Source organism: Tauraco erythrolophus, chromosome 26 (assembly GCF_009769465.1).
Source record: "Tauraco erythrolophus isolate bTauEry1 chromosome 26, bTauEry1.pri, whole genome shotgun sequence".
Lineage (NCBI taxonomy): Eukaryota > Metazoa > Chordata > Aves > Musophagiformes > Musophagidae > Tauraco > Tauraco erythrolophus.
Window position 1 is genome coordinate 3,450,473 of NC_141490.1, and position 27,259 is coordinate 3,477,731.

Sequence of the window (27,259 nt, forward strand, 5' to 3'; positions counted from 1 at the left end):
TGTGACCAGAGGTATTTCAGGTATCAAGGACGTTTTTCTTGCTGAGGTTGATCATATCTGGCTCTAAAAGCATTAAAATAATGAATTTGGGTGTGGGTTGCTCTTGTCACCTAACATGGATGTGTCGCTGGGGTGAACACCTGTTAAGTGGCACTTGCTCTGCATGCATGAACTAGCTCCAGCATTGCTGAGTACCACGGTTGGTATCCCCTGAGCGATCCGGCAGGGAAGAAGCAAATCAAGAGGTGACTCCAGTTCCCATGGCCTGTTCAATCCCGGGGGAAGCAGTGGTGGGAAAGAGGGGAGCCTGCCAGGGAGGGGTCACCCGGGACAGCCAACGGTAGTCAAAGCTTCGGCAAACGGATACTTATGTGCCAGGGAGGAGCAGATTGAGACCCATCAAGTGTATTTCACTTGAACAATGAGGCGGCCAACTGATGATAAGCACATTCACTCAGTGCCAGCTTGGGCCGAATTCGAACTGGTCCCTAGTGGTGAAAGCCTATATTGTGTTAACAATTCCCTGACTTTGTCTCATCTCCTTTGAAATGGTCTTTAATTTAGGCCAGGGGATACACCGGTCACTTTCTCACACTTGCAGCACTACCCCAGTGGAGGTTAACACGGACATCGGGTATATCCAGTTGATCTGTAACTATAGAAAGCAGCAACTGAAATGCATTTCACGTCAAAATGTAGCCTGCTGGTGCCAGTTACCAGCTAAAGTATGCTTTGTCTGCCTTCTAGCAACTAAATAGCGCAGGTAAGCTGTGCAAAAACATGAGGATTGTTCGTTAAAGAGTGTAGCTTCTGAATGTAGTGGAGTTCTTTATCTCACTGAAACAGATACAAGAAGTCGGGGGAGAAGGAAAACCAAATGGAGCAAAGCTCTCTCCGGAATGTATTAAAAGACCCAAATAAGCCATTCAGAGCTTTTTTTTTTTTTTTTTTTTTTTTACTGAGTGTTAGCAAGGCAGTGTTCATCTGTCTGTGCTGGCCCACATAGGAACAAAACCAAACCAGTGTTGTGTCAACAGGGTAATAAGAAAGAACACCAAAGTGTTTTTGTCTCTGTTAAAGGGAAATCAGGCCTGTGAAAGCCATGCATATATTTCCTCACTGACAGCTTGGGCTGCCAGTGCTCTGCTGCAAGGAGTCCAGGGATGACAGGGTGACACACAGCTGAATTACAAGGAGATAGTGTATGTCATTTGGACGGTGCCGCTTGAAAACCCTGAACCCTTTCACATAGTGGCAATGGTGGCCTTTGGCCCAGGATGTACAGCAGGAGTGTGACTATTTCATAATCCTGCATCAGGCAAGGCTGGGAAGTCAATCAGTCTTAGTCCACCAGTGTCTTGAAGATACGTACCCAATGCTTTATTTAAAAAGCTGCTGTATGTGAACTAAGTCCCAGCACCAAGGAGAAGCAGGGAACGGGAGACAGAATAGCTGGATTTTAGGAGTGGTCATAGTGTGGGGCATCTCTGATTAAGCCTAATGCAGCTTTTAACTTTGCAGATGGGGCTAATGTGGTAATGTGCTGATGGCTCTTAACTCTGGCGATGGTCTGCCCGAGGCTCACTCTGCCTCTTGGGATGGATGTTTTCTGCAGAGAGATCCTTGGTCAAACTGGTTTAGTTCTGGGGGTCCCAGAAGAATTGCCTCTTTGCCCTAGCGTGAGTTGTCTGTCTCCTGACTGTAGGTCTGTGTGCACAAGCCTATGCCATCAGTCTGAGGTGAGGCAGGAAATATGTGGCAGAGCAGGAGTTAAACCAGTCTCTCGCCCCCCCGGGCTGATGCTGAACAAGTTTTCTTGTCCTCCACCCGGGCAGCACCCACAATGCTGCCATTGTGTTCTGCTGCCTAGGTGAAGTGCACAGGAATCGGGGTATGTAACAGGATAAAGGTGTCCTGATGATGTTGTAGGCTAGGGAGCACCTGTGGGTGCACTGCAGCTATTCGGCCATGACTAATGCAGCTCTCCTCCAGGCTTTCCTACCGCGGTAGGAAGGAGAGGCCGTGTTTCAGGCAGTGATTCTTATCATGTAATCCCAGCAAGGACGGAGATGGGGAACCAGGCAGACGCGTTGCTGGGCAGGTTTGTCTGCCACGGCCTGACTCCCCGCGTGATTTATCATCCTTCCTTCCGAGGTTGTAACCAGCCACTGCAGACAAGATGGTGCCCCCACTGAGCCAGTAAGCGGGAGAGAAATGGGCAAACTGGTAATGCACAGCCGGGCACTGCCAGCAAAGGGCCGCAGGTGCCGGACGAGTGGATGCAGGGCGTGTGCCATGGCACTGCATGTCCAGAACATGCAACACTTACGGATTTGCAATTTCTCTGTGCTTCCCCTCCTGCCCCTCCAGCGGGGTTCTGGGATGGCGGGCGGCCTGGGAGTGACCGCTGCCCCACGGGAGGCCCTGGAGCTCGCTCCCAGGCTGCGGGGATCGCAGCATCGTCTGTCTGACGTCACGGATGAGGTGAGGTGACATCAGAGGACGCTGCCTCGCGAGGAGGGCGGTGCACGCCGGGCCGCGGAAAGACCGGGACGCCGGGGGCGTCGCCGTCTCCATGGCAACCGGGGGTGCGCCTTCCACGTGACCGGGAGCGATCACGTGATGTTTGGCTGCGGCTGAGCTGCTTCCGGGTCAATGCGGGACGCGGCCGCCGGGCCTGGGTGAGCGGGGCCGGGGCGGCGGGGGGCGGGCAGGGCCCGGCCGGCCCCGGCCGGCCCCGGCCCCCTGCGCGGCGGGGGCGTCGTGCTGCCGGGGCGGGGCCGGCCGCTGTCACCCGCGGGGGGCCGGGGCCGGCCCGGCCGGGCCGTGCGAGGGCAGCCAGGGGCCGTGTAACGTTGGCGCTCGGGGTGGTCGGGCCGGCGGAGGCCGCAGCGCTCGGGGCGGGCCGCTGGGGCCGGGGGCCGGGGACCCGGCCGGGCCAGGCGCGGCTGAACGCGCGTCGTGCGGCCCAGCAGCCCCGACAGGGACCAGCGGGCGGTCCCTGCCGGCTGCTGCGGGGGAGCTGGTTCCTCCAGCAGCCCCTGGGCGGGTTGCTGGTGCGGTAGCTTCATGTCATGGTCCTGGCCAGAAGAACGTGAAGTGGCGTGCCTGGTGTGGCTGGTGTCCCTGCCATCAGCGGGGGCTGCTTCCAGAAGCGTGGTGCTGTGGGTGGTGAGCAGGTAGTTGTGCTGGCTTTGATGAAGTCCTCGGCAGCATTTTGCACTCGGGTGGCTTGCCTGGGTGGCTCTGAGGTCAGTCTGTCTTCCCTGATAGTGTTCCTTCGTCTGTCTCTCAAGATCACTTAAAAAATAATTCCCCTGAATCATGTCCGAGGAGAAGGACAGACCATCTTCTTTTACACAGGTGTTGGTTCCTTATGTCATGTTTTTGATGTGTGCAAACATCAAAACGCGTTAGGCTTATGACTGGTTAGGACCTGCTCTGGAGGTGTTCAAGTGGCACTGGAATTCATTAGAATGTCATTAATGATGTAATTCTTCTGAGAGGTCTCTAACTCTCCTCATAGGCTTATAGTGCAAGGATAGAAATATTTTTCCTGTCAGTTCCAGTGTTCTCCTTTCACGTCACTTACCAGCTGCTGCAGCCTGCTGGGTTTCCCTCGGATCTCAAGTCAGGGTCACGCTCTTCTTTGCAGGCACTTGCCATGTTGTGTGTCACAGCCCTCCAGCGGAGCGTTTAAATATAGACAACAAAGACTGTTCGTTGACATCTTTCAAAGAACGAGCACATCTTTTGCAATCTGCGCTGTCATTTAGAAAACCCAAAGTTATTTTAGGACATGAATTGTTCTTCGTGTCGTCAGTAGGAAAACACTCAGAAATGTGCCCCTTGCAGGTCATCCTGTCCTGCACTCGTACAGACAACATTCACTTGAAATGTGTCATGCTTTCTGTGCATGTCCTGTTTGTCCTTGCTCTCTAGCAACTGCAGTGATGCAGAGAAGCCACACGTGTGGCAGGTGTGATTATGGTGAATGTGAAATCTGACAAGGAGGGAAGTGGAAAAGGTGACTGCCCACCACCTGACATTTTTGTCATCTGGCGATGGCATTGGCTTGCAAAGGTAAAGCTTGAGAAATTAAGTGCTTGTGATTCAGAGTTGATGAACATGACTGTCATTAGGATTTTGTCTCAGTTCTGGGTTGCTCTCCTACTGGTTTTTGCCCCTATGTGGTGCTAAGGTGACTGCCTCATGTGGAATTGCCAGCTGATGTTTGCTCAGCAGATAAAGAGGAACAGAGTTGACAGAAAAGCAATGTGTAGGACGGAAAGCTTTATGCATGGAGGAGTTCCAGAATTTCCAAACTAGTAGGTCTGAATCTGTGTTTAGAAAGCAGTATCCATCTGTCCTACAGTAATGAGCTCCCAGACCACTCTGGAATGAGGCCTTTCAACCTAAATCCTTGGCTATCAATGCAACTTGTTCCTGAAGCACGGGGAATGTTTTAGCATAAAGTTAAATGCGTTGTTCTTAATACAGACTTCGATTTGAGGATTTCTTTTTTGATTCTAGATGGACTAGTGACATGAAGCGAAGTTTGAGAAATGATCAACCAAGTTGTTGAGGACTGAAAAAGGTGTGAGGGGGTTTTGTTTATGTAAGATTAATCCTTTAAGTCTCTATTTGTGACATAACTTTATGTATAGTATGAAAATTATGACAAGCTTCAGTCAACCTGCTTTTTATTATACCAAAGCCCTTTGAGATAGAGATATTTTAGAAGTTCATGAAGAAGTAAAGTAGAGCTTGTCAAACAGGTGATTCTCAGGAAAGGGATCCTGAACCTTAGTTAAATCACATTTGTTCAGGATTTTATTTATATCTGTCTAAATCTAAAGGGAAGGCTATGGCAGCAGGCAGAAACTTTAATTCAGCTTTGGTTACCAACATCACTTTTAACATATACGTGGCCCCACCATGAAGTCCAAAGTGTGGATTTCCCAGCAGGAGTTCTGGAGGTGCAGGTTTGTGTGCAGAATGTGCGTGCCTGTGTGAGGTGGGTTTTGCTGGCATACTCGAAAGGCGAGTACGCAGTGCTTAGTGAAAACACTGCTCCGTAACTAATTGTATGCTGTAGGAAATCTGCAGTTCAGTCCTGCAGGTTCGTGCCTTGTTAGAACGGGTGGATTGTGGATCTCTCCTCTTGTCTGTAACTGGCAGCAGGCCCTGCTTTGCAGTACAAGACCTCTGTGAAACCTGGGAACAACATGGTTCCCTTTCTTTGTGCATCTGTCAGGCTCGACTCCTTCAGTATCCAGGAAACCATAAAACACCAAGTTCAGAGTATGTGCAGGCAAGTAGGACAGATAAGCTTAGTCCCACTGAGGGTACAGTAGCGTGTTGACCATGGCGGTATCTTTGTGCCAAGTATACTTCCAGCTGGCACTTGATATCTTTCTAGGCAGGTCAGCAGCCTGCCATGTGGTGGGTCCGTTTTCCTGTGCTGTTCCGTTCTGTGGCATGCGTAGATATGAAGGGCATGCTTATCGTCCAGATAAATTAGCAGCTGCAAAATTGAATTGGCAAAACTTGCTTTTTGGACCAGCCAAACGATGCGCTCATGTGTGCTCAAGAGTGTTTCATGACACAGCAGTTGTGTTCTAAGTAGAAGACCAGGTTCACAAGCAGGACAGAAGAGCTGTAGTTCTTTGCAGATGCCAGAGGAGAAATGATGATGCTCCTCTTGAGGCTAACGCTTGCTTTGAACGAGCCACTGCCGTCAGTGAAGGTGAGAGCCCTGAGGTGTCCTGAGTGAGCTTACTGTCAAACTCGAGTATGTCCATGACACCCTGTGGGCCAAGTGATGGAAGTCTTGCTAGCAGAGGCTCTTGAGCTCCAGGCTGTTTACAGCAGTGGCCTGATTTTACAGAAATAAAACCATAACCTGCTTTGCGTAGTGTTTCTTTATAAACAGTTAGAGAGCTGTGGATCCTTTTTCTTTTTCCTTTTCCTTTTTCCTCATCCAAAAAGCTGATCTAGACTGAAAGTCCTGAGGTAGAGAAGAGGGATATTACAGGATGAAAACGCCTGTTCGATCCATCTCTTACTCATAAACAACTCTACTCCTTCCGCTCCTTGCTGCCCTGGAAATGTATTTGAGAATATCCGTGAATATCTCACAGTCCTCTTGTGAGGTACAGAAGTCACCTTTTGCAGCCTGCGGCATATTGGGAGCTATCCTGTAAGAGCATGTGGGGCAAGGAGGTCTTGTACTTAGCCGGTAATGGTGTGGTTAAAAGCATGTTTGTGTAGCTTGGGCCCTCTATTTGGGTTTGGTTTCTTTTCAGGTAATGTTTTAACGTAATCTCGAATCTGAAATATGATCTGTTAGACTAACCTGCAGTTCAGAAGAAGTACAATCCATGACCTGGCTGGTCATTTCCTGTCCTGTGTTTCCAAGACCACTGCTGGAGGTGATTATTAGTTGCTGACTGTTTATATGCTCTGTTTTTTTTCTGTATTGACTAGAAGTCCAAGAAGGGAGCATGGACCAGCCCAGCGGAAGGAGTTTCATGCAAGTTCTTTGTGAGAAATACAGCCCTGAGAACTTCCCCTATCGTCGTGGACCTGGTATGGGGGTGCATGTCCCAGCAACTCCGCAAGGTTCACCTATGAAAGGTAGGGTTCTGGTCTTTCTGAGTATCTGCGGGGTTCTAGGTGGGGTCGGTTTCTTGGTTGTTCTGGCTTATGTTGAAACAAGAATTGCCTAGAAAAAGAAACAGCATGGTGTATTAGAACGTGTTTCTTATTGAAGAGCTGAGAGACTGGAATCTGACAAAGGCAGAAAGTTGATCTGATGACTGAACCGTTTGCTGTAAAAATAACAAGTTAGTTTCCCAGCCCCTGTCATTGTCAGCATAATAGAATTGGAATCCTCTCAGTGAATGATGGAAATAAGGCCCTGTGCAGTGCTGAGTTTTGAGGGTTCAGCAGTCCCTGAAGCTTATTTTATTCAGACTAGTGATACTATTTTATTAGTGGCTGTAGCAACATGTATTTTGACAGAAGTGGCTTAACAAACACACTACAGTTGATCTAAATTCAAGGTCGGTCCACATGCTAGCAGTGTCACGCAGTGCCATCAATTTGCATGGATGCCTGCAGGTACAGGAGTCCTGGTACACAGGAGTGGACCGTATTTCAAGCCAAGCAAGGCGGCGTCGAATCTCCTCCTAGGCTGCTTCTGTGACGAGTGACTCGAATTTGTGGTTTGCTTCGGCACTCTTCTCAAGGCATCAGATGCTCTCTGACCGTGCTTACACTGACCTTGTGGAGAAATCCTCTTTCCCCTTTGCTTCTGACCTTGCTGCCTTGAGGGAGTTTGACAGATGTGTGTCTGAAGCGCTATGCTGCTCATCTGTGTCCTTGAATCTCCTAGACTGTGGAATCTGTGTCGCTATTTCCTGCTTTTCGAACTGGATCCGTTTGACACCCTTTAGTCTTCCCTCATGCTCTGATGTTAGTGTGTGATTCTTGGTTTGTATGGATGAGTCAGAGGTTCATGTTTATCCCACCAGAACTGCCCCTTCTTTGTGGAACCTCTTGCCCGTCTTGGTCTGTAAGAGTAGTTTACATTTCTGTCAGGTCAATTTGTATCATAACCAGCCCCAAAGGGCAAAATAGCCACGGAATTAAGCTGGACGAAGTTTACAGTAACTCAGTTTGACAGAGGAGAAAAAAGGGCCTGAGTTCAGTTGAGGATAAGACATACCATATGTCGCTCAAAACTAACACAAACAGAAAATTGGCCTGATGGAATATTCAGTCCATGTCCTTTCTCCTGTGTGTGAGCACCTGCTTGCCTGAGCTGTTTGGATGCTGAAAAGAGGATGTTTGTAACTCTTAAAATGTGACTGAGACATGACTTACAAGGACTTCATGACTAATTCCCAAAGTACAACACTATCCTTTAAAGAAGCCAAACGCTAATGAGCCAGGAAACTGGAAAATTCAGGTCACTTCAGAGAATTGTCTGCTGCTACAATTCCTTTCTAGTTGTGTAGTTGTCAAGTATTAAGTAGAGAGAAAGAGAGCCACCTTTTTAGGAAAAAGTTTGTTGTTAAATTTTAAGAGTTTTGATACACCACAGAGGTGGGAGAGCTGTACTGTATGCGAAAGAGTGTAAGACTGATGCCTTGCCTTGCCTAAACGTGGATTTCTTGTGTTAAAATGGTTTCCTCGTACAAATCCGCAGCTTTTAACTCTGCCGTATTTTGGCCTTAGCAAATCAGGCTGTGATTGAGATCCAACTCCTTGACTGTGAAATAGGTGCAAGAACGCTTACCTGCATGAGAAGGAATGAGAGCAAAACCAAAGCAGAAACGTAAAAGGCAGAGTAAAGACCTCTAAGGTTTTCTTGGGTGTAAGAATGCTAAACGTTCTACATTGCTGAAAAGGGAAAGTTTGGAAAAGAGATGTTTAAATACATCCTTACTGCTACTCACTCCCAGTGGACTGAGTACATGAGGATAAGGGAGTGGAACTCTGTGCAGCTAACAGTCTACCTAGTCCCGTGTCCTATCTGCAGTCGCAGATGCCTGGGGAAGAGCGTAAGTTCTGGCAAGAGCTGATAATGAGACATACTATAAACTAAAAAGGACTGGCCTGTCCTTGCTGCAGCGTGGGCAGAAATGCATGTGATAACTGAAGAGGACTGGTACTGAGTGGTACTTCATGTTTAGATACAGGAAGACTTTTTGATTGATGTTGGTCACTTGTCATAAAATCCGTGTTTATCCTGAGATCCTAAAATATGTGCAAATTGTGGAATTACTGGTAGGTATTGTCTTTTGCTGAATGTTGTGTGTGTTTGTGCTTGTTGTTACATTCTGTAACCAAGCGATGCAATGCTGACTAGAGGGCATTTTTTCTTTTTCCCCGTTTCAGATCGCCTCAATCTTCCGAGCGTGCTAGTACTGAACAGCTGTGGCATAACCTGTGCAGGGGATGAGAATGAAATCGCTGCCTTTTGTGCTCATGTGTCTGAACTAGATCTTTCTGACAATAAACTGGAAGACTGGCATGAGGTAAAATGGTTACATGTGCATCTTTCTCAGTGCCTTTGGCTATGACTATAAATGCATTGCAGGTTATAAGAGTAATCGTTCATTTAAAGGAGAGAGATTTCCATTTTTTGTGTCTTCTTCCTCATCTTCGAAGCTGATGCTTATTTACTTCGACAACAACTGGGCAATAAATGTGATTAATTTAATCCATTTGGGCACCTCACTCCATTTACCTCATAACTTATGATCTTGGCTTGTGGGTGACAAATATTTTTTTTTTTTTAACGGTGCAAAGCACGCGTACTGGCATTTCTAATGTCAAGAGGTTAATGAGCAGTGCAGTTTTTAGCAGAGTAAGAACTGAGGAGGTCTGAGCAATGGGAATTCATTCCCATCTTTGCCACCAATTCTGTGTTGCTGAGCAAGGTATTTGTTCTCTCTCCACTTTTGTTTCCCTGTCTGCAAAACATTTATCTCAAAGGATATTTCTGAGGTCTTATCAATTAATTTTAAATGCTCTTGTAAAATCCTCTGAAGTGCTTGGATGAAATACACTAGATAAATGCAATTTAATACGAGTAAAACAATCACAATCTGTTCAAGTGTTGCTAACAGTTCCTCACTGGCTTATGCTCTGCTGTTAATGCTAGTGTTTATTGTTGGAAATACATGGAAAAGAACAGGATGTGCAATTTAAAAATTATCATCAAACTCCTGTGCCTGTGAACGCAGTGTTTGCAGAAATGTCCCAGCTCTGGCATGGGGGTTGCAAAGTCAGAAGTGAGAGAGGTCTCCCTGCTCCTGTTATTTCCTGGTTAGCCTAGAGGGTATTAGCTCAGCGGATAGGAGAGAGCTCTCAGGCTTGTCTGTTGAGATTGGAGCCAGGGAAGATGGTTTTGAAATCAGGGCATAGAATCATAGAATCATAGAATGGTTAGGGCTGGAAGGGACCTTCAAAGGCCATCTAGTCCAACCCCCCTGCAAGGAACAGGGATATCTCCAACTAGATCAGGTTGCTCAGGGCCTCGTCCAACCTGGCCTTGAACATCTCCAGGGATGGAGCATCCACCACCTCTCTGGGCAACCTGTGCCAGTGTTCTACAACTCTCATGGTAAAAAATTTTTTCCTAATATCCAATCTGAATCTACCTCCCTCTATTTTAAAACCATTACCCCTTGTCCTATCACAACTGGCCCTCCTGAATAGCCTCTCCCCATCTTTCCTGTAGGCCCCCTTGAGGTACTGGAAGACCGCTATAAGGTCACCCCGGAGCCTCCTCTTCTCCAGGCTGAACAGCCCCAACTCTTTCAGCCTGTCCTCATAGGAAAGGTGCTCCAGCCCTCTTATCATCTTCGTGGCCCTCCTCTGGACCCTCTCCAACTGGTCCATGTCCTTCTTATGTTGGGGGCTCCAGAACTGGACGCAGTACTCCAGGTGAGGTCTCACGAGGGCAGAGTAGAGGGGGAGAATCACCTCTCTCGACCTGCTGGCCACGCTCCTCTTGATGCAGCCCAGGACGCGGTTGGCATTCTGGGCCGCAAGAGCACATTGCCGGCTCATATTGAGCTTCTCGTCCACCAAGAGTATCTTCTAAGAACTGGGATGGTGTCTTTTGACCTGTTTTATTCTGACCCTGAAAGGCCCCCTCCCACAGTGACGAGGTGCTGCCTCTCCACTCCTTGTTCTGCTTCTTAGTCTTAGTGGAGCTGACCTCGTGTCTGGTAAGCAGCTGGGGGAGCTGCACACACACTCGTCACTCACAAGCTGCGTGCCTTGCACCCTGCAATGTGTTCAGTCTGTTTAGGCTGCCCTGGACGGCACAATTTTCCGGCTTCTGCAGGAGCCTCAGTAAAGCAGGAAACAAAAGGCCTTCCGTGTCCTTTGGCCCCTTCCTCTGAGATGGGATTAAGTTTTCATAGCCCATCCGCAACGGATAAAAATCTAACCGACTCTCAAAAACTGCCAGAGAGAGGGATTCCAGATCCCCAGGTAGCCTGTTCCCATGCTTAGCTAATAACCTCGTAGTCTAAATGATGTAACTTAAGTCTCCCATGCTGCAATTTGAGCCAATTGCTCCCTGCCCTGTTCTCAGCAGATGTGGAGGAGGAGCATTTGCTGCTGTTCTTTATGTGACGACTTTTTATATTCACAAAGAAGAGCTTTTGTGTCTCCCTTTCCTATTTTAGTATGATACTGAAAAAGTCCAGTTCTTCCAATCGTTCATCATAGGCCATTTTTTCTAAATCCTGTCTTTTTTTTGCACTGATGTCATTTGTCTACTTCACTCCTAAGGCACAGTGCCCAAAACATAACGTCACCTAAGTTGAGGCTTCTTCATCTCAGTGCAAAGTGAGGCAGACTAATTACCTCCAGCATCACGTATGCAACGCTTGAGTTCAACCTCCACATGAGATAATTGCCCTTTCCTTGCAACTGGGCCCTGTTACTGACCTGTGTACGTCACAGTCTGCCCCATCTCCTGCCATCCCAATCGCTTTGTGGTGTGGAGCTCTCTAGCCAGCTGTTTGCTGACTTGTAATTATTTTCTGGATGAATGTCTCTCCCCAAATGTTAGTACTTTGGCCGTCCTTGAAGTGAACTTCTGTCTTACGGGTTTCAGGTGGCTTTGCTTTGGCCTCTGGTCTTGTACCACAGTGTGATGGCAGCCTTTCCCACCGTGGTATCACCCACGGAATAAGAAAACGCACAGCGTTCAGTTATTCTGATAACTGAAGACCTAAAGAGTAATGTTCTGCTAGGGCACTCCCTCGGTACGTCTGCTAGCTTTGTATTGAACCCATAACTTACAGTGCTGTCCTGGGCACTCCGAGTGCCCCGGTTGCTGGTGCAGCTGTTGTGCGGATGGCATCGAAAGCTCATTCTCTATACCACTTCCCACTGAATCAGTTACCCGGTTGAAGGGGAAAATTAGATTGATGTGAAGTTTTCTTAAGAAATTGATGATGCTCGGCTGTTCTGTTCATTTAATCATTATTAGATGACTACAAACTGATCATCTAAATCATCTGTTCCCATATCTTTCTGTGTATTAGCAGTATCTAGGTCAGCACCTACCCCAGTCACTCAAACTGTTATGTATCCTGCACTCCAGAGCTGTACAATCACTGTCTCTGGCTTTTCTTTCTCTTCCCTACCTTTCTTCCATACTTCTCTGCCACTTTGCTCTCAGGTACACATCTCTACTACACACAAAATGGGAAAATAGCCCCAAGCAGAGTTACCTGAACATTTGGATTGATTGTTGGAAAGTTACTGTTTTCAGCGTAATGAAATCAAATAAGAAATTCATTGTCCATGTGCCATGAGCTGCTGTCTTTTACGTTGGGCAAAATGGTGAGGTCTGTGGCTAGTGGGGAGCAGTGGAAAGCTGAGCAAGTGATCAGAGCGTTGGCCATAAACTCAAGAGATGTGCCCATTGCCTCCCTGCTGAAAGAGAGGTACGGCATGTTGGCGCCTTTAACGTGCTGCTGCCTGAGCTTGGTGGTGAGGTGGGTTTTATGGACTCTCCCAAGATACTGGCTTTCTCTTATCAAGCTGCTCCGAGGGTGTAATTAAATGAACTGTTGAGGTGAATGAGCAATTAACCAATCAATCTAGATCAGTGAATAGCTGGAGTATGAATTACAGGTAGTTATCCAGAAGCCTTAATTCTTTTTCTCCATATCATTTCTGTGGCTTGTGGTGATTCCGAAGGGCTGCCTTTTAAGAGACGGGATATTATTGTATGAGGTCTGATTACTGCCTGATATGCATTTCTCTCTTTCTCTTTTTTCCCTCCCCACTTAGGTCAGTAAAATTGTGTCCAACGTTCCCCACTTGGAGTTTCTAAACTTGAGTTCCAACCCTCTCAGTTTGTCCGTTTTAGAGAGAAGGTGTGCTGGGTCTTTCGCTGGTGTTCGCAAACTTGTGCTCAACAACAGCAAAGCTTCCTGGGAAACAGTCCACACAATCCTGCAGGAATTACCAGAGTAAGCATGGGGAGTTGGGCGTAGAAAGGGATGCTCACTGCACGCAGGTCAAGGCTGGCTTATCAAATCACATGGTGGGGGATGAAGGGGGTGCGAGGATGCAAACATGACAGGTAGAGAAAAAGGGATTTTTTTTTTCTTTGAGACCTGGCTAGCTGAATGCTTTACATTGTCTGAAAGGCTGAACTTGTGTGGCACTGCAAAGCCCGGGGCATCTTGTCCAAATCTAAATGTCAGAGATGGATAATCACCCCAGCAATGTAGGAGATGACACACTTTACTCTGAGTCACTACAGAATAAATGGTGCGGTGCATACCTGTACTAATAGCTTTTGAATGGGATGTAAGACTGAGGGTCTGGCCGCTTGCCAAGTAATACTTCATCCTGCTTTTCTGTGCAGAAGTGTTGATTTCTGTGGCTTGGCCATGGTCCACCTTGGCAGTGGCATTCTGCTTCCCCCAATGTCCTCGGTGGCTTCATTTTGATAACGGATTCCTTTTTGTATGGCTTTGTGAGTGGAGATGATGACAGCAGTATATCCTGTGTGGCCAATGTATACTTCCCTGGGATTAGGAGAGCTAGTTTAGTTGTCTGAAAACTTAGTGGGACCTGTTCTTCTTTAATGGGAACCTTTGGCAGAACCGGTGATGTGGGGGGAAAAAAAAGTATCATCTGTTTGTATAAAAAATCTTTTTAAAATCAATTGGTGAGCATTGAGAGCAGGTACCAGTGACCATTGGAGTTGGGTTGGTGACTTATTGGGCACCAATGTGGAACGCCACCCTGAGCAATCTGTTGCACAATTAGTACTGGGAGGCTAGGGGAACACTTGGAGGTGTTTTTCATCTGTGGAAGAAGTTTATGGATGGGATGAGAGGCATAGTTGAAACACTCCATTTGGAGTCATCGAAGGTGTTCTCTACACCAAGGTTTCAAATCATATAAGAGCCATTACAGAAAGTCATGTTGAAATCGCATGTATGTCCCTGTTCCTGAGAGGGTAGCCATTTCTCAAGGTATGTTGAGATGGTGATATGATCTTTCTTCCCCTGTGCAGCTTGGAGGAGCTCTTCTTGTGCCTTAATGACTATGAAACAGTGTCTTGTTCTCCAGTTTGCTGTCAGTCTCTCAAATTACTCCACATAACTGACAATAATCTTCAAGACTGGACTGAAATTCGAAAATTGGGAATTATGTTTCCATCACTGGACACACTTATCCTGGCTAACAACAACCTCACGACCATTGAGGAGTCAGAAGATTCTCTAGCAAGACTGTTCCCCAACCTGCGATCCATCAATTTGCACAAGTCAGGTGAGAGCCTGGAAGCAGTATGCTTTTTGTTCTCGGCGTAAGTGACAGCGGTTGATGGGAGTCTCTCCTCCCGAGTAGGTGAAAAACACACTTGCTATGAGCTCTTTGAAGCTTTGGCCTCGGGGTGGTTGCTGGTTAGGCCTGTGTTAGCAGTAAGTAGCCTGCAGTCAGCACTGCTTCCTGCAGAGTATGAGAGGGGGCAGGTGAAGGCAGAAGTGCTGAGCAGGAGCCTAAACCTTCGGGATAGTTCTGTTGCTGTAGCAGAAAGTGCCCGGTGACCTTTGTCCCAGTCTATCCTGGCTTCTTGGCAGAATTGAAAAGCTGTTGATAAAGCTGGGCCCGACAGACCTATCATGTTGAAGTCCAGTTTCCTAACAGTGCTAATGCAGGGCCACGCAAGCAGGCGTACTGAAGAGCACTGACCTCTGTTTCCTGTCCCTACCTCAGGTGCTCCTGGCTGGAGAAGAATAAATAAATGTCTGGCAGTGGAGGGGGTGAAGGAATCCCATTTGCCTTTTATTGCCTGTTTTATCATAGGTAAAATGAGCGCACGTGTAGGTATGTGGCATGCAAGAGCTGAGCATTCACCAGCAAAAGCTGTCTGTCATCCGTGCTCAGTTGTTAGAAGCTCACCACAGACTGTGCTCGAGGCTGCTTTTACACTACAGCCCAGAGAATTTTCAGCCAGTGCTCCAGACAGAGAATAAGCATTTGGCATATCGGGAAGGGCACCCTGTACTCAGAGAGAGGTGCAGGGCAGCTCTTGAGGGCTGTGACCTGTTTGTGACATGATGCATACACCAGAAGTTCCTCTTCAGGAGTACTTATTGCGTCATCATCTTTTGTTCTTTACAGCTTTATATGCTACACAAGCAATAGTTAAGTGTTAGCCAGGGTAGAAGGTACTATATTAACATGCTCTGCAATGTAAGCATCAAGGAATCCCTGTAATAAAAGCTTAAAGCAAACTAGAGGAAGAAAAGCCTGTTAAGCTGCATTTGAAAGCACTGTCTCACAGAGGAGCAAGTGCTCCTGTGGTAAGTAGTTTTGCAATTTTGATGCCAGGTATTTAAGAACTCTGGATCTGTATTGCATTTTGATGTTTTGGGAGCTGAAAGTCAAGTAGAAATCCCAAGGAGTATTTTAAACTTTTTTTTTTTTTTTAGGGAAAGCTGCAGCATTCCAGAATTTTGTCACGTGCAGACTCCAGACTGGCACCTCTTTTTGCAGCCTGTTTTAGCTTAGTGGAGATCAGGGACGAGCTAAAGATAGTGGTTTTCAGTGAAGTTATAGCGTAACGGGGTCACAAGGGGGTGAACAGATTTTCCTGCTGAGGCGGGTGCCATGGCTGACAGCAGTTTCTCCTTCAGAGGTGGTTGTCTGTCTGCAGTAGCTTGCTCCCAGCTACGAGAACTTTTGGCCCTTTCAGAGCGGCATGATTCAGAGAGGTACTGGGCGTTCTGTGGTGACGTTGTGCCTCAGAGATGAGGTGGAAGAGTTCTTCTTCTGTCACAAGCTTCTGTTCAGTTTGTCCGTAAATATGGCTGATACTGATACTCAGAGGATGGTTTTAGCCATAGATGACCTTGGCAGAGGTGTTTCGAGCGCTACAGGGAAAGGAAACTCTCTCTGCCCGCCTCGCACACAGTGCTGCAATACGTTAAGGAGGTTTGTTTCTGCTCTAAAAAGAGCCTCTTCTTCTGAGTTGTGGTTGTGACACACGTTTTGGGTTTGAACTTGGCATTTTCTGACAGGCTTAGCTCAAATGAGACCCCTGATTTTGTTTAAACCAGTAATTTTTCTGTTTTTTCACTATGGGTGAAGCTGTTGAATGTTGTTTAGAGAAAGCAGTTTTCTAACTCATGTTGGCCGTGTAAGCTTCTGGAACAGTCATCAGAAAAGTGTCGTGGTAAACATTTCCACAGTCACAGCGAAGGGAAGCAAAGATGAGTAGTGTTGATCTCACCATGTAATCAGCTGTACTATTGCTCAATCCTCAGCTTTTTTATTTTACCCTCTCTGCTTGCCTTGTTATCCCAAATGTCAGGTCGTGAAGGGGCTGAAATTGAGTTAAAGCCTTTTTCATTAAATGGCTGGATGGCTTCTGGGACTGTTTTACCGTTGGGTCGTGCACAGAAATGGGACCCTAGGTGGTCACGTATGCAAGGTAAAGCTGTTTGATGGCTATGCAGTGGTGCCTAGAATGACAGAAGTCCTGATGGCTTTAATACTACTTAAGGCAGCATCCCTTTATAGATGGAGCCATCATAACTGATGCTAGTCGGTCCTCGGCAGTGAGGCCAAAGACTGAATGGTCCATAAAAACCTAAGCTCCCTAATCAGCCATGGAGATCATCCTTCTAGACTTACAAAACAGCATGAGAGAATTTAAACTATTCTGTCTTGTAAGCAAATGAAGGAGATACTTTGCAGAGCGTCATGAGCAAACAGCCGACTTCTCAAAGAAACAGCAGCTGACGCTCACCTGTCACATACGGTCTTTGGCTGATCTCCTCGGACACATGATGTATTATCTTTGTTTGTTTAAGCAAGTCTTTTCTTCCGAGCAGGTCTGCATTGCTGGGAAGACATTGACAAGTTAAATTCTTTTCCCAAGCTCGAGGAAGTAAAATTGCTAGGAATCCCTTTGCTGCAGTCCTACACCACTGAGGAGCGCAGGAAGCTGCTAATAGCCAGGTCTGTTGCTTGTTTATTCTGCTCAGTAGAAGCATTACATGGCAATGAGTGGCTGGGAGCCGGTAATTGGAGGAAGAGGTTGTTAGGAGATAGAGTTTTTTATCAATTCACTGCTCAGAAAGATTTGAGCTTTTTCTTTTTTTGTTGTGTGGGGAAGTGGGAGTAGTGGAAATGTCAGATCAAACTTCTCTACTTCTCAGAGAATTTTTGGAGTCTCATACATGCCTGTGTATGCGATGCACATACGTGGTGAAATTAAATGCTTAGTTTTGAATGTGCTTGGAGAAACTGCATGGAACTTACCCTCTCTCTTGAGGGGACCAAGGCATAAGCTATCTGGCAGGATTTTCCTGGTGTTAATATTGTGGCACGTAGCTTTTGATGGCAACCCTGTCTGGGTTTCAGTTCTTGCTCACTGTATTTCTTGGTGTCTGCATGCAGGTTGCCATCTATCGTCAAGCTCAACGGAAGCATCGTTGCTGATGGAGAGCGAGAGGACTCAGAGCGATTCTTCATCCGATATTACATGGAGTTCCCTGAGGAGGAAGTCCCATTCAGGTATGAATTCTTTCTCGTGGAATGGAGAGCAGGGGCAGAAGGGCAGCAAGGCAGAAGGAAAGGTGACTGAACAGATGATGTTACATACGAAGTCCAGGATGTGCCATGAGAAAACATCCCTCACCTTCCTCCTGTCTTGCCTTTCTCAATCTGTTTTAGTTAATGTCGTTATAGTAAAGTGTTGTCTGATGACTTGTAGAATCACTTCTGAGTCAAATTTGGTCTTAAAGTGTCCCCGTCAAGTGCCATTAAACAACACGACTGCTCAGTTCATGATCTTCATTGCTTCCTGGCCTCCCCGACGGCTAGCTTCATAATCCACCTGTGTTTGGGAGTCCCCAAAAGCCAGCACAGATCGTGCTGTCCGGTGCCAGGCCGGGGCATCTAATTCTCTTGACCATCTGGTGTGTGGAATGTGACTGGTGATGGGAAGCTGTCCCCTCACTTTCAGGCCCGCAAATCACAAGTCTGATGGTTTTTCTTTGCCAAAAAAGTATGGCCAATGATCCGTTAATCTTGGTAAACTAATGAACTTTGACAGATGCTGTTCAGTCAGTATCTTCTCTGTGCCAGCATTTACTTACTGCTTTCTAATGGGCTGAGGAAGGATCATGGAGCATCAGGCCACTGCATTTACATGTCTTTTGCCCTAGAACCCTCACACGCTTTTCAGACAGCAAAGCTTCAGAGTCCTTTCTTTACAGAAGGGGATAGGACAAGGGAGTGTGTGTGTCTGGGGGAGCAGACAGAGGCAGAGAAGGTCACAGCTGTGGCCCGGTACAGATGACAAAGGTGCGAACGGAATCTGGTCGGTGTTTACGTTGAGTGGTCAGTGTTTCCCTGAGTTTAACTCTTAGCTAAAATGTCTCTTATTTTTCAAAAGCAAAACGGTCTCTTAATTTTTGAAAGCACTATGTATGTGACCTGCCAGTACAGTAAGGGCATGGAAAGGCTGGAATGGGGAATGAGGGCATACCTATTTGTGTGACTACTAATAGGTCCAGCAATTATAGTATTTGTTAGAGGCATATTGGAGTTAGTTCAGAGGCGAAGGGTACTAATGCAATCGGGGAGACAAGACAGCTGGTGATCCCTCTTGTGCCTTTTCCTGAGGACAAGTCCTGGCTTGTAAGTTTAGATGCCCTCGAAGTAGAAAAATAGAAAGAAATATTGAAAGAGATAGCAGCGGAGGTGGAGAATGCAAGGGAGAGGAAGGGGGAAGGGGAGACAGGGACTGCAAACTCATGGTGCTGATCCCAAAATGAATTATATTCCCTAACATTTTATTTCTAAGAAAACTGTTTCATGTCTCTGCCTCTGTGGCTCTAGAAGGGGAGAACAGCAGGACAGCTGAGTCCAGCAGCTGCAGCAGAGTCCTGGCCTTGGGCAAACCGGGCTTGGGCTAACTCAGAAAACCAGCGGGAGAAGGCAAGGCAGGCCCTTGTGCTGGACGCGGTGTATTCATTTGCAGACTGGGAGGGGAGCTCAGGTGCGAGTAGCCCTTTGGTCCTGGTGGAACGGGTGTGCCACCCTGAGCTCAGGAGGAAGGATTTGCGCACAAGAGGGAAGGTAAATAAATAGCTGGTAGGCTCTGAATCTTTTCCTGCTGGACTTGCGTCTCTGGGTATTGTGGTGACAGGTGCCTTGCATGTCCAGGACCCATATGTTGTTGAGAAGGAGACAGTGGGGTATAGGTTTTAGACAGGCATGGTGCTACTGGTAGGACGCGGACTTCGGGAACAGGTTATGTGCACTCACATAGTTACTCGGTACCACACACAACTGGGGCCAGTTTCTAGGTGGGAGCTCATGTAAGAAATTACTAACATCTCACCCATCCTAAAAAGCTGGGCTGATCTTGACCAGCTTTATGCTATTTTGGTAAGATACAGGAGAATTACCTCCACCTCTGATTTCTTAACCTTTAAACACTGTTACTGCCCTTTTCATGGTCAATGGGCTCTTTGTCTGAATCCCTTCATCTGTGCAGCGTTTCCAAGGGACTTGTGCAGCTACTAAAGAGGGTTGTTCTGTTCTGGAGGAGTTGTGTGCCACTACAGACTATTTTCTAATGAGGCTGCAGATGTCTGAGAGTGTCCCTCGCGCTGAGGGCTGAGTTTCAGTTCCTGGATCTGTATGCAGCAGCCCTTGTAGAAAGGGAAAAGTGGCATTCTTTGCAGAGGGTTTTTGTGTATGTGTGTTGCTAAAGCTTCCCCTTCTTTGCTCCCAAATCTGGTGTGGTCTCTCCGAAGGTGCTTTGTAATTAGAATCTAATCAGGACACACGCATGTTGTTGCTGGGGGTACAGCACCTGCATTGCAGTGCTGCCTCAAGCGGAGGAGGAGGAGGACAGACTCGGGCATGGAGAACTTAGGAGTGTAAGCAGCCCCCCTCAAGACTGTTGAGGTGTAGCGTGCGGTAAGCGAACGGCAAACCCCCTGCTTGCGTTGCCTGTCTTCATGTGCTGCAGCTTGGAGGGACCAGATAGAGAGGGAAATGGAAAGAATAATTTCTCTCTCTGGATGTCGTGGGTTAGAAATGAGCTCCGAGTGTGCAATCCAATATTGGCTGTCTTCTGGAGTGACGTCTTTGTGTCTGTGGGTTTTTAATGAGTCCTCTGCTTGTCTGGTCAGCTGTTTATCTGCAGAGCATCACAGACACTTTTAGCCAGGCTCAGTTTTTCAGCATCCTCTGCTCTGGCAGCCAGCGTCTGCCAGGCTGCAAGGAGTGATTATAAAAGTCTCCAGGGTGCCTATTATTGGGGTACAAAAGAGCCATGTGAGCAGTGTGCCTTCGTCCTTATTGATTTGAGGGAAGTCAGGCATCCAGACTCCTAACTTGCTTTGCAGGTTGCAGCTAGCATACAAGCAGCAGGCTGCGAAGCTTGTTCTGCCTTTCCTCGACATGAGAAAATTTAGGACAACATTGCCTGACCCTCCGCATAGTTACAGCACGCGTTTGGGTAATCGTAGCCCGCTTACAGGACTTCTCAGCTTGCTTGAAATTTGTCCTCCTCTTTAAACTCTTCCCACTGTCAGCCCAGTTCACTGCAGTTTCCCTTAGTGCATGAATCATGGCAGTACTTCTGGTCAGCACCTGAGAAATGTTTGCAGTTTGTGACGGAAACTGTGCCGCAAAGAAATCCTCCCCGTCGGCAACACGGCTGGCGCTTGCTCTTACCACAGGCAGTAGCCCAGTGGGTAAAATACGGGGACCGCGTTGTCTCCTCTCAGCACTAATGGCTTTTCCAAATAAATAGACCTGATCCTATCACCCAGGTTTCTGTGAGAGCAGGGCACCAGCCTGCCTTTGGACGCTCTGCTCTGGTGAAGGCTCATTTTGTCCGTGAGACTGGGGAAATCCTAGTGCGTTGCGGCCCTTACCTCATTTCCCAGCAGACAGAGGGTCTCTTGTTCTCTAGGAACATTCCTGCCTTCAGCAGGACTCCCTGGGGTCACTTGGCCTGCCAGGTCCCATCATCTCTCGACAGGGGCCATGACACAGCACTGATGGCATTCAGCTCGGACTTGGATTGGGAACAAAAAGAGCTTTCTGTACGGCGCAGAGTGGAGGGCCTCTGAAATGTTACCTTTTCTCAGCAGCTCTCGGTCTTTGTCATTTCAGTCACATTGTGTCTTGTGTTGCCGTTTCCCCTCTTTCCCAGCCAGGCAGGGGAGATGCAGCCTTGCCTGAGAGGAGCGATACCTGCTGAAGGTGGTGGGAGGGTGAGACGAGCTTTCGGTTGCAGGGGATGGCTGCCCGGGATGGACCTTGTGATGGACAATCAGAGAACTTGGCTCCAAGGAGAAGGTGGCAGTGGAGCATGTGGCTCTGCTAGTAAAAATCCCATGTTATTTTAGAGTAGGCGTGAAGGATCAGTTGGCAAGAAGTCCCCTGTTTGTTGTCAACTTCCAAATTGTGCGGCAGCTCACCCTGATTCAGTGATCTTGGTGATCCCGTGCTCTGTGGAGTATAACATTTGAGACCTAGATGGCTCCTTGGAAAACAGCAGGAATGTCTGAAAATCAGTCAGGCCATGAAGCCACAGATACTGGGAATCTGGACTGAGGGCCATATCCTTTGTGTGCTCACTTGCTTGGTTCTGGCACTCTTTAGTGAAGTGTTTTCAGTGGAGCAGGAGGCATAGACTCTTGAAAGCGTAGCATCCTCTCTTTCTTCAAAATCCCTCTGCAGCCTCGGCTGAGATTTCTGAAATTGTCAAAGCCCAGTAGAGAGCTTCACTGCTCAGCTTTTTTCTGGAAGCTGTTTAGAGACCAGTCAGCTCAAACGTCTCATGTCAGTGGTAAGTTCATCTTCCTCAGCTAGATACCTCCTCAGTCGGACACTCACTTGGGTTCATGTCAGTGCAGTGGTTCAGCTCGAGGACTGTGAGACAAGGTGACTGGAGTGGGTGGGCTTTCTGGGGTTTATTTTCTCCTTTTCAGCATCTTGCCTGAGAAACACTGTGTGCTCTGTGAAGCGTCATGCTGGCAGGGGGGCAAACAGGACTCATACCATCCAGATTTATTCCTAATGGATGTCCGTTCAGATCATCAGACTTGAATCAGGGTGAATGTTGTCTCCTGTGGAGAACACTCAGCTCCCCAAAGTATGAGAGATTCGGTGGCAAATGGAGAAGAAAGCTGCGGTTTTCCTTTAGTCACTGCTGGATGGGTGACTTGCATGGAGAGAGGCATGTGCTTGTGGGCTTTGAACGCTAGCTCGACAGTATTCTTTACTCTTGAGAGCCTCATCAATCCTTCCCACCTTGAGGAAAGCACCGGTTAAACTGTGACATGTTTCGGAAGAGCCATATGCCAGCTAGTCACTGACATGGAGGATGAGGACAGCTCGTCGCTGTCTGGGTTCCAGTTTTAGCTGTCATCAGAGAGTTCTGGGCTTTAGACGAATTGTGCCTTGGAATCGGCGCTTACCCTCACTTGTTTAATTTTTCAGGTATCATGAGCTGGTCACGAAGTACGGGAAGCTGGAGCCCTTGGCAGTTGTGGATCTTCGGCCACAGAGCAGCGTGAAGGTGGAGGTTCACTTCCAGGATAAGGTGGAAGAGATGTCGATCCGTCTTGATCAGACTGTGGCAGAATTGAAGAAGCACTTAAAAACTGTAGTGCAGTTGTCAACGAGCAACATGTTGCTCTTCTACTTGGACCAGGAAGCTCCTTTTGGTCCTGAGGAGATGAAATACAGTTCACGAGCACTGCATTCTTACGGCATTCGGGATGGAGATAAAATTTATGTGGAGCCCAGAATGAAATAGCCTCCTTTGACCTTGTGAGTGCAGGCAGGTGCACACACATGCCCCCACACACCCACACACATGCATTAAGGAGTTTTTGCAAGGTTTTTATTTCAGTTGGTTGGTTGAGGTTTGGTTGCGTTTCTGTAGCAGGTAATTTCTTAGCCCAGAGGAAGTGCCCTGATCTGAGAACCATGCCCGCCATCCACTGCAGGTGGCCTTGAGGTGGCAATTGACTTCAGTGCGTGTGTTTCAGTGTGTGCAATACCTTGATGTTTTCTTCGAAGCTCCGGTATACTCGTGATTTGGCATGAATGGTCAGTTGTTCAAGCTAAAGAATGCTGGGGTCCGTAAGGGAGAAGATAGCTCGGTGCAGAATTTAACCTGTTCTTTCCTTTTTCTAAATTTTTGGGGTTTTGACTCCACCAGAGCGCCCTTTGGCCTAGCTATACTGCTGTGGCTCGAACTTGCTGAAGTATTTTTTTGCAGCTGGGTGCTGTCTCAACCTTTTGTTGTGCTCGAGTTCACTGAAAAGATCTAAACCAGTATTCCACTTGATTCAAAGCTCAGGTACTTAGTGCATCCACTTAACTCCACTGGTTTGGTTTGTATGAGTGCACAAAACGGGGGAAAGAAAGAGACCTTTGTAGAAAGAAACAATTTGTTTTCAAAACGCATGGTTTATATCCACGCTGTCCTATTCTGATTTTTTTGAGGAAAAAAGTTTTGTTTTCTGTACCTATCTCACAGAGTGTCTGTAACCTGTGGCACTGGCAGTCTGGAGGCAAAGAGACCCTTACTGTGTGCACTGCAAAGTGAATTTTGGAAGGCGGTGGATGGGTATTTTGTTGGAAGAGCTTTTAGAGCAACAGGTCCAAAAAAGGAGTTGAAGAGCAGGTTTTCCCCAGTGGCTGTGATTCATCCCCACGATGCTGAAGAGATCCTCCAGTATGCGCTTAACCTTGCACCAGTTTGTACTGAAAGTGGAATGGCTAAAACAGCTCTCCTGGGAGAGAGTACGAGTGAAGTTGAAGTTTGTGTTTGTTGCTGTTGCACCAGAAATGAAACCTAGCACTTTCCCCAGGGGCTCCTGGCTGTGGGGTCCCTGCTTAGGGTCCGAACTAGGAGAACGTGTTGGCTCGGATCAGTTTCTAGAAGATAAGTAACAAAGCAACTAGACTCATGTTTATTGTAAAGCAGGTTTTCACTATCTGTATTGGCTTCTCCCCACATGCATCTCTTAGGCATTGCGTGCTGCTGCTTAAATTAGTCCCCGTTTTCTACTGCAGAGCAGATTCCTTTTGCGATGAAATCCTCCTTCCTTTATATATCTTGTTTCGCTTTCCTGTGTCCTCTCTTGTTCCTCTGTCCCCCTGACAAGTTGAAGACTTTTCACATTACCTAGTTATAAGCAGTTGCATAAAAGTTTTTGAAGCTGTGCGGTGAGGGCTCTAGTTACATGTGAACTTCTGACCCTGATTTTGAAATGCTCCCTTGTCCCCACGTGCACTTTCTTTCCTCTGATGTTTTGTCCACATCACCAAGCTCCTTTTATATTCTTGGAGTTGTGTATTTCTGTTCATGTTTTATGTAGATTGTGGGGTGGGTTAGGACGGGGAGGGGACGAAGTATTATCTCATAGTCCTCAGGTTCAGGACGTGGGGATCATTCAGAGGGGAGTAGTTCTGCATCCAGAGTAGTGATTAAAAATGGGAGGATTTAAGACAAATTAGTGATTTGTGTCTCATCCCCCTGCCAAAAATGTCTATCTCCTGGCCCTGTTGAGATGAGCAATAGGAAACGGAGCAAGACTCACCACAGGTAGCATAGAGGCTGCAGCACACAGCTGCAGAGCCGTGGTATCTGTAAAGCAGAAGAGTGGGGAGATGGTGGCAGTGTAAGATAAGAGGATGCTTTTATAAGCTAGAGATTTACTGAAGATGTATATTCCATTTGGGCAGTGAAAGGCATTTGCTGCCTTATACCGGAACTCCTAAGCCAACACTTCTGTATGATATATACATACATATGCATAGGAAAGGTTGTGTTTAATAAGATATTTTGTTATAAAACAAAGTTTTATGAAGATATGGTTATTTAATATTAGAAGCCTATTTCTCCCCTGGACCTACAGTTTAAGTAGGTTATCCCTCAGTCGCTGCCCTGTCAGAAGTAAGCGACCGACTGGGATGCAAAAGTATCTCTGACCTAAACCTACAGAGAGCAGTAATTGCCTATGTGGGTATGTTTATGGCATTGTAACTGGTATTAATGAGATGCTGTAACTATTGACCAACTTCCTCAGCACAATTAAATGTCTCTGTTTTAGAGAAAGAAATAAGCAAAGACCATTAAAGAATTGAATGGGATATGAAAGAAGACCCAAATATGTGCTTTTAAGTTTGTTCGCCCACAAAAGATTAGCCTGTCTCTGTAGGGCACGGTGCTGTTGCCACGCTGGCTCAGAACTGTCAGTACATCGTGCTTTTATTGACAGTGGACCTGGTGGGAACTGGAAGGTGGAAGAAGAGAACACCTACTGGCATACGAGGTCAACAAGCACCACATAGCTGCCAGAGATTCGGTGCTAACATCCAAACCAGCTCCTCTGGTCTGTTGGGGTCAGCAAAAGTCATGGTACGAATATCGCCGCCTTGTCGAGGGAAGGTTATTTCTGGACACTGTTCTCAAGGCACTCACCTTCTGTGCAGCTAGCAGAGCACTCGTCGGGTAGAAACCAAAAATCTTGGTTTGCTTCCCATGGAGAAGGAGTCGTGTCCAAAACCTGGGGACAGTTTCTGCCTCCAGATGATTGACTTTGGAAAGTAGGGCCAAATGGCACACAACTGGTGTGGCAAAATATCCCAAGTCAGCTCGCTTTACTTTTGTAATACCTTTCGGGAAAGGGTCTTGCATGTGTGCCATGTTACCACTTAACAGGGGACCGTGTCTTGGGACAGAGGGGAGGGCTCTGAGTGAGAGGGGAGGTTTGGGGCTGATGGTGGGTGCCGAGAATCTGGGAGGGTCCTGAGCCAGCAGGAGGTTTGATTTAAATCGATGCGGTGTCATGAGGGTCTGTGTCCCAGTGTTGTTGATATATGCCCACTTTAGCAAAAGGTCCCTGGGTCTGTCGCGTTCCTTTGAGAGAAGGAAATGGATCTGCAAGCTTCTCTAGCTTTGTGTCCTTCTATCGGAGGGCTACTTTTGTCAAGAACTGTTTTGTTGTTCGTGCTAGTTCATGCATAAAAGTCTGCCGCGAGCAGTCTGCGCAGTGGGAAGAGCACCTGGTTCGGAAGGAATTAGGTGGCAGCTATATACCAAAGTGTCACACGGCTCCGTGTGTTGAGATTAGATGCTGTGCCATTGCGTTTCTGGATACGTTTCTATTGAATATCCGTGTTTTGACCAGATGTTTCAAGCAGATCGCTTAATCGGCGATGTTATGAATATGCATGGCGTGGCGACTGTCCTCTGCTCCCTCGGTGGGATTTGTAACCCTTTCTACTGGGAGGTGCGTACACCCCAGTGGCAGATGATACAGTGCGGCCCGCGGTGACGTGGAGCAGCTCGGAGGAACTGTGCCTAATGGTGCTCGTTGCTTCTGGGAAGAGGCTCTTGGTTTGCCCTCACCTACTCAGGTCTGTAGTCTGAAGAAGACGACGTGCGGCTCTGCCTCCATCGGTTGACGTTTTTGCTTGTAAATGAGATTCTCTAGGTTCTGTTCGTGTGCGGATTTGAAAATGCAAACGAGGTGCCGAAAGCAGCCCAGAGGCTAAAATATGTATTCCTGGCAGCTGTGCCTCCCGCATTTGAATGTGGCACTTTGTAGGCGGCAGAGAGACGCCTTCCCCAGAGCAACGTTAGAGGGGCTTCAGCCATCTTGGGCCTTTGCCTCTGTGGTTGCTTTTCTGCAGTTACTGGAAACTTCAAATATAATTTAAACATGAAGGTCTATTCTTGCTCCCTGTTAATCATGCATCCATATGTAAGTTTAAAGAAAAAGGAAGAACTGTAAGTCCATCTCATTTTTTTTATTCTGGTTTCTCTCATGGGAAATATACTTCCCACTCCCACAATTTGCCTTTGGTTTGCTCGCAGACTTAGCGGTGGAATTCAGGCCAAATAGGTAATTGGTTTGGACCAGTTCAATAAACTTACATAAGTTTTTGCACAAAACCCGAGCTTTGCACTTTTGTGTTCCCTGAAGCGAAACGTTTCCCTCCGTCTCACCCGCACACTTCATGCGCACCTTCGGGAGAGTGAAAGCTGCTGAGAGTTTTTTGTTCTGCTGTCTGTTCGTGCCGGCTGTCTGCCCGGTGAGCAGGGCACAGCCACCTCACTTGTGCGAGATGCCACTTGTTGAAAGGAGAAGTCGCAGTGCTGGAAGACCTTGTCCTCTTCTGGACTGTATTTCTCCAT

General features: G+C 47.3%; 1 protein-coding gene across 5 annotated transcripts; it reads left to right on the forward strand.

Annotated features, from left to right (window-relative positions):
* The first annotated feature begins 2,642 nt into the window (after positions 1-2,642).
* On the forward strand, positions 2,643-27,064 carry TBCEL (tubulin folding cofactor E like). Of its 5 annotated transcripts, XR_015222880.1 has the most exons (9): positions 2,651-2,681; positions 6,490-6,639; positions 8,908-9,047; positions 12,835-13,016; positions 14,075-14,331; positions 16,902-17,028; positions 17,470-17,586; positions 22,543-26,351; positions 27,048-27,064. XR_015222880.1 is itself a non-coding variant. In XM_086626999.1 (8 exons), exons 2-8 carry the CDS (start codon positions 6,507-6,509, stop codon positions 22,859-22,861), a joined length of 1,275 nt encoding a protein of 424 aa, XP_086483125.1. In that variant the 5' UTR covers positions 2,643-2,681; positions 6,490-6,506; the 3' UTR covers positions 22,862-27,039. The 5 variants fall into 5 exon arrangements, 4 of the variants coding, with proteins under 4 accessions (XP_086483125.1, XP_086483123.1, XP_086483126.1 ...); XM_086626999.1 differs by lacking the exon at positions 27,048-27,064 and having other exon boundaries at positions 2,643-2,681; positions 22,543-27,039; XM_086626997.1 differs by lacking the exon at positions 27,048-27,064 and having other exon boundaries at positions 2,665-2,681; positions 6,493-6,639; positions 22,543-27,039.
* Positions 27,065-27,259: the final 195 nt, after the last annotated feature.

Excerpts from the sequence above, each read along its gene's own strand:
- TBCEL (XM_086626999.1), top strand. The coding sequence starts at position 6,507 with ATGGACCAGCCCAGCGGAAGGAGTTTCATGCAAGTTCTTTGTGAGAAA. Across the intron at positions 13,017-14,074 it reads ATCCTGCAGGAATTACCAGA|CTTGGAGGAGCTCTTCTTGT; the intron begins GTAAGCATGGGG and ends TCCCCTGTGCAG. Across the intron at positions 17,587-22,542 it reads GAGGAGGAAGTCCCATTCAG|GTATCATGAGCTGGTCACGA; the intron begins GTATGAATTCTT and ends TTAATTTTTCAG.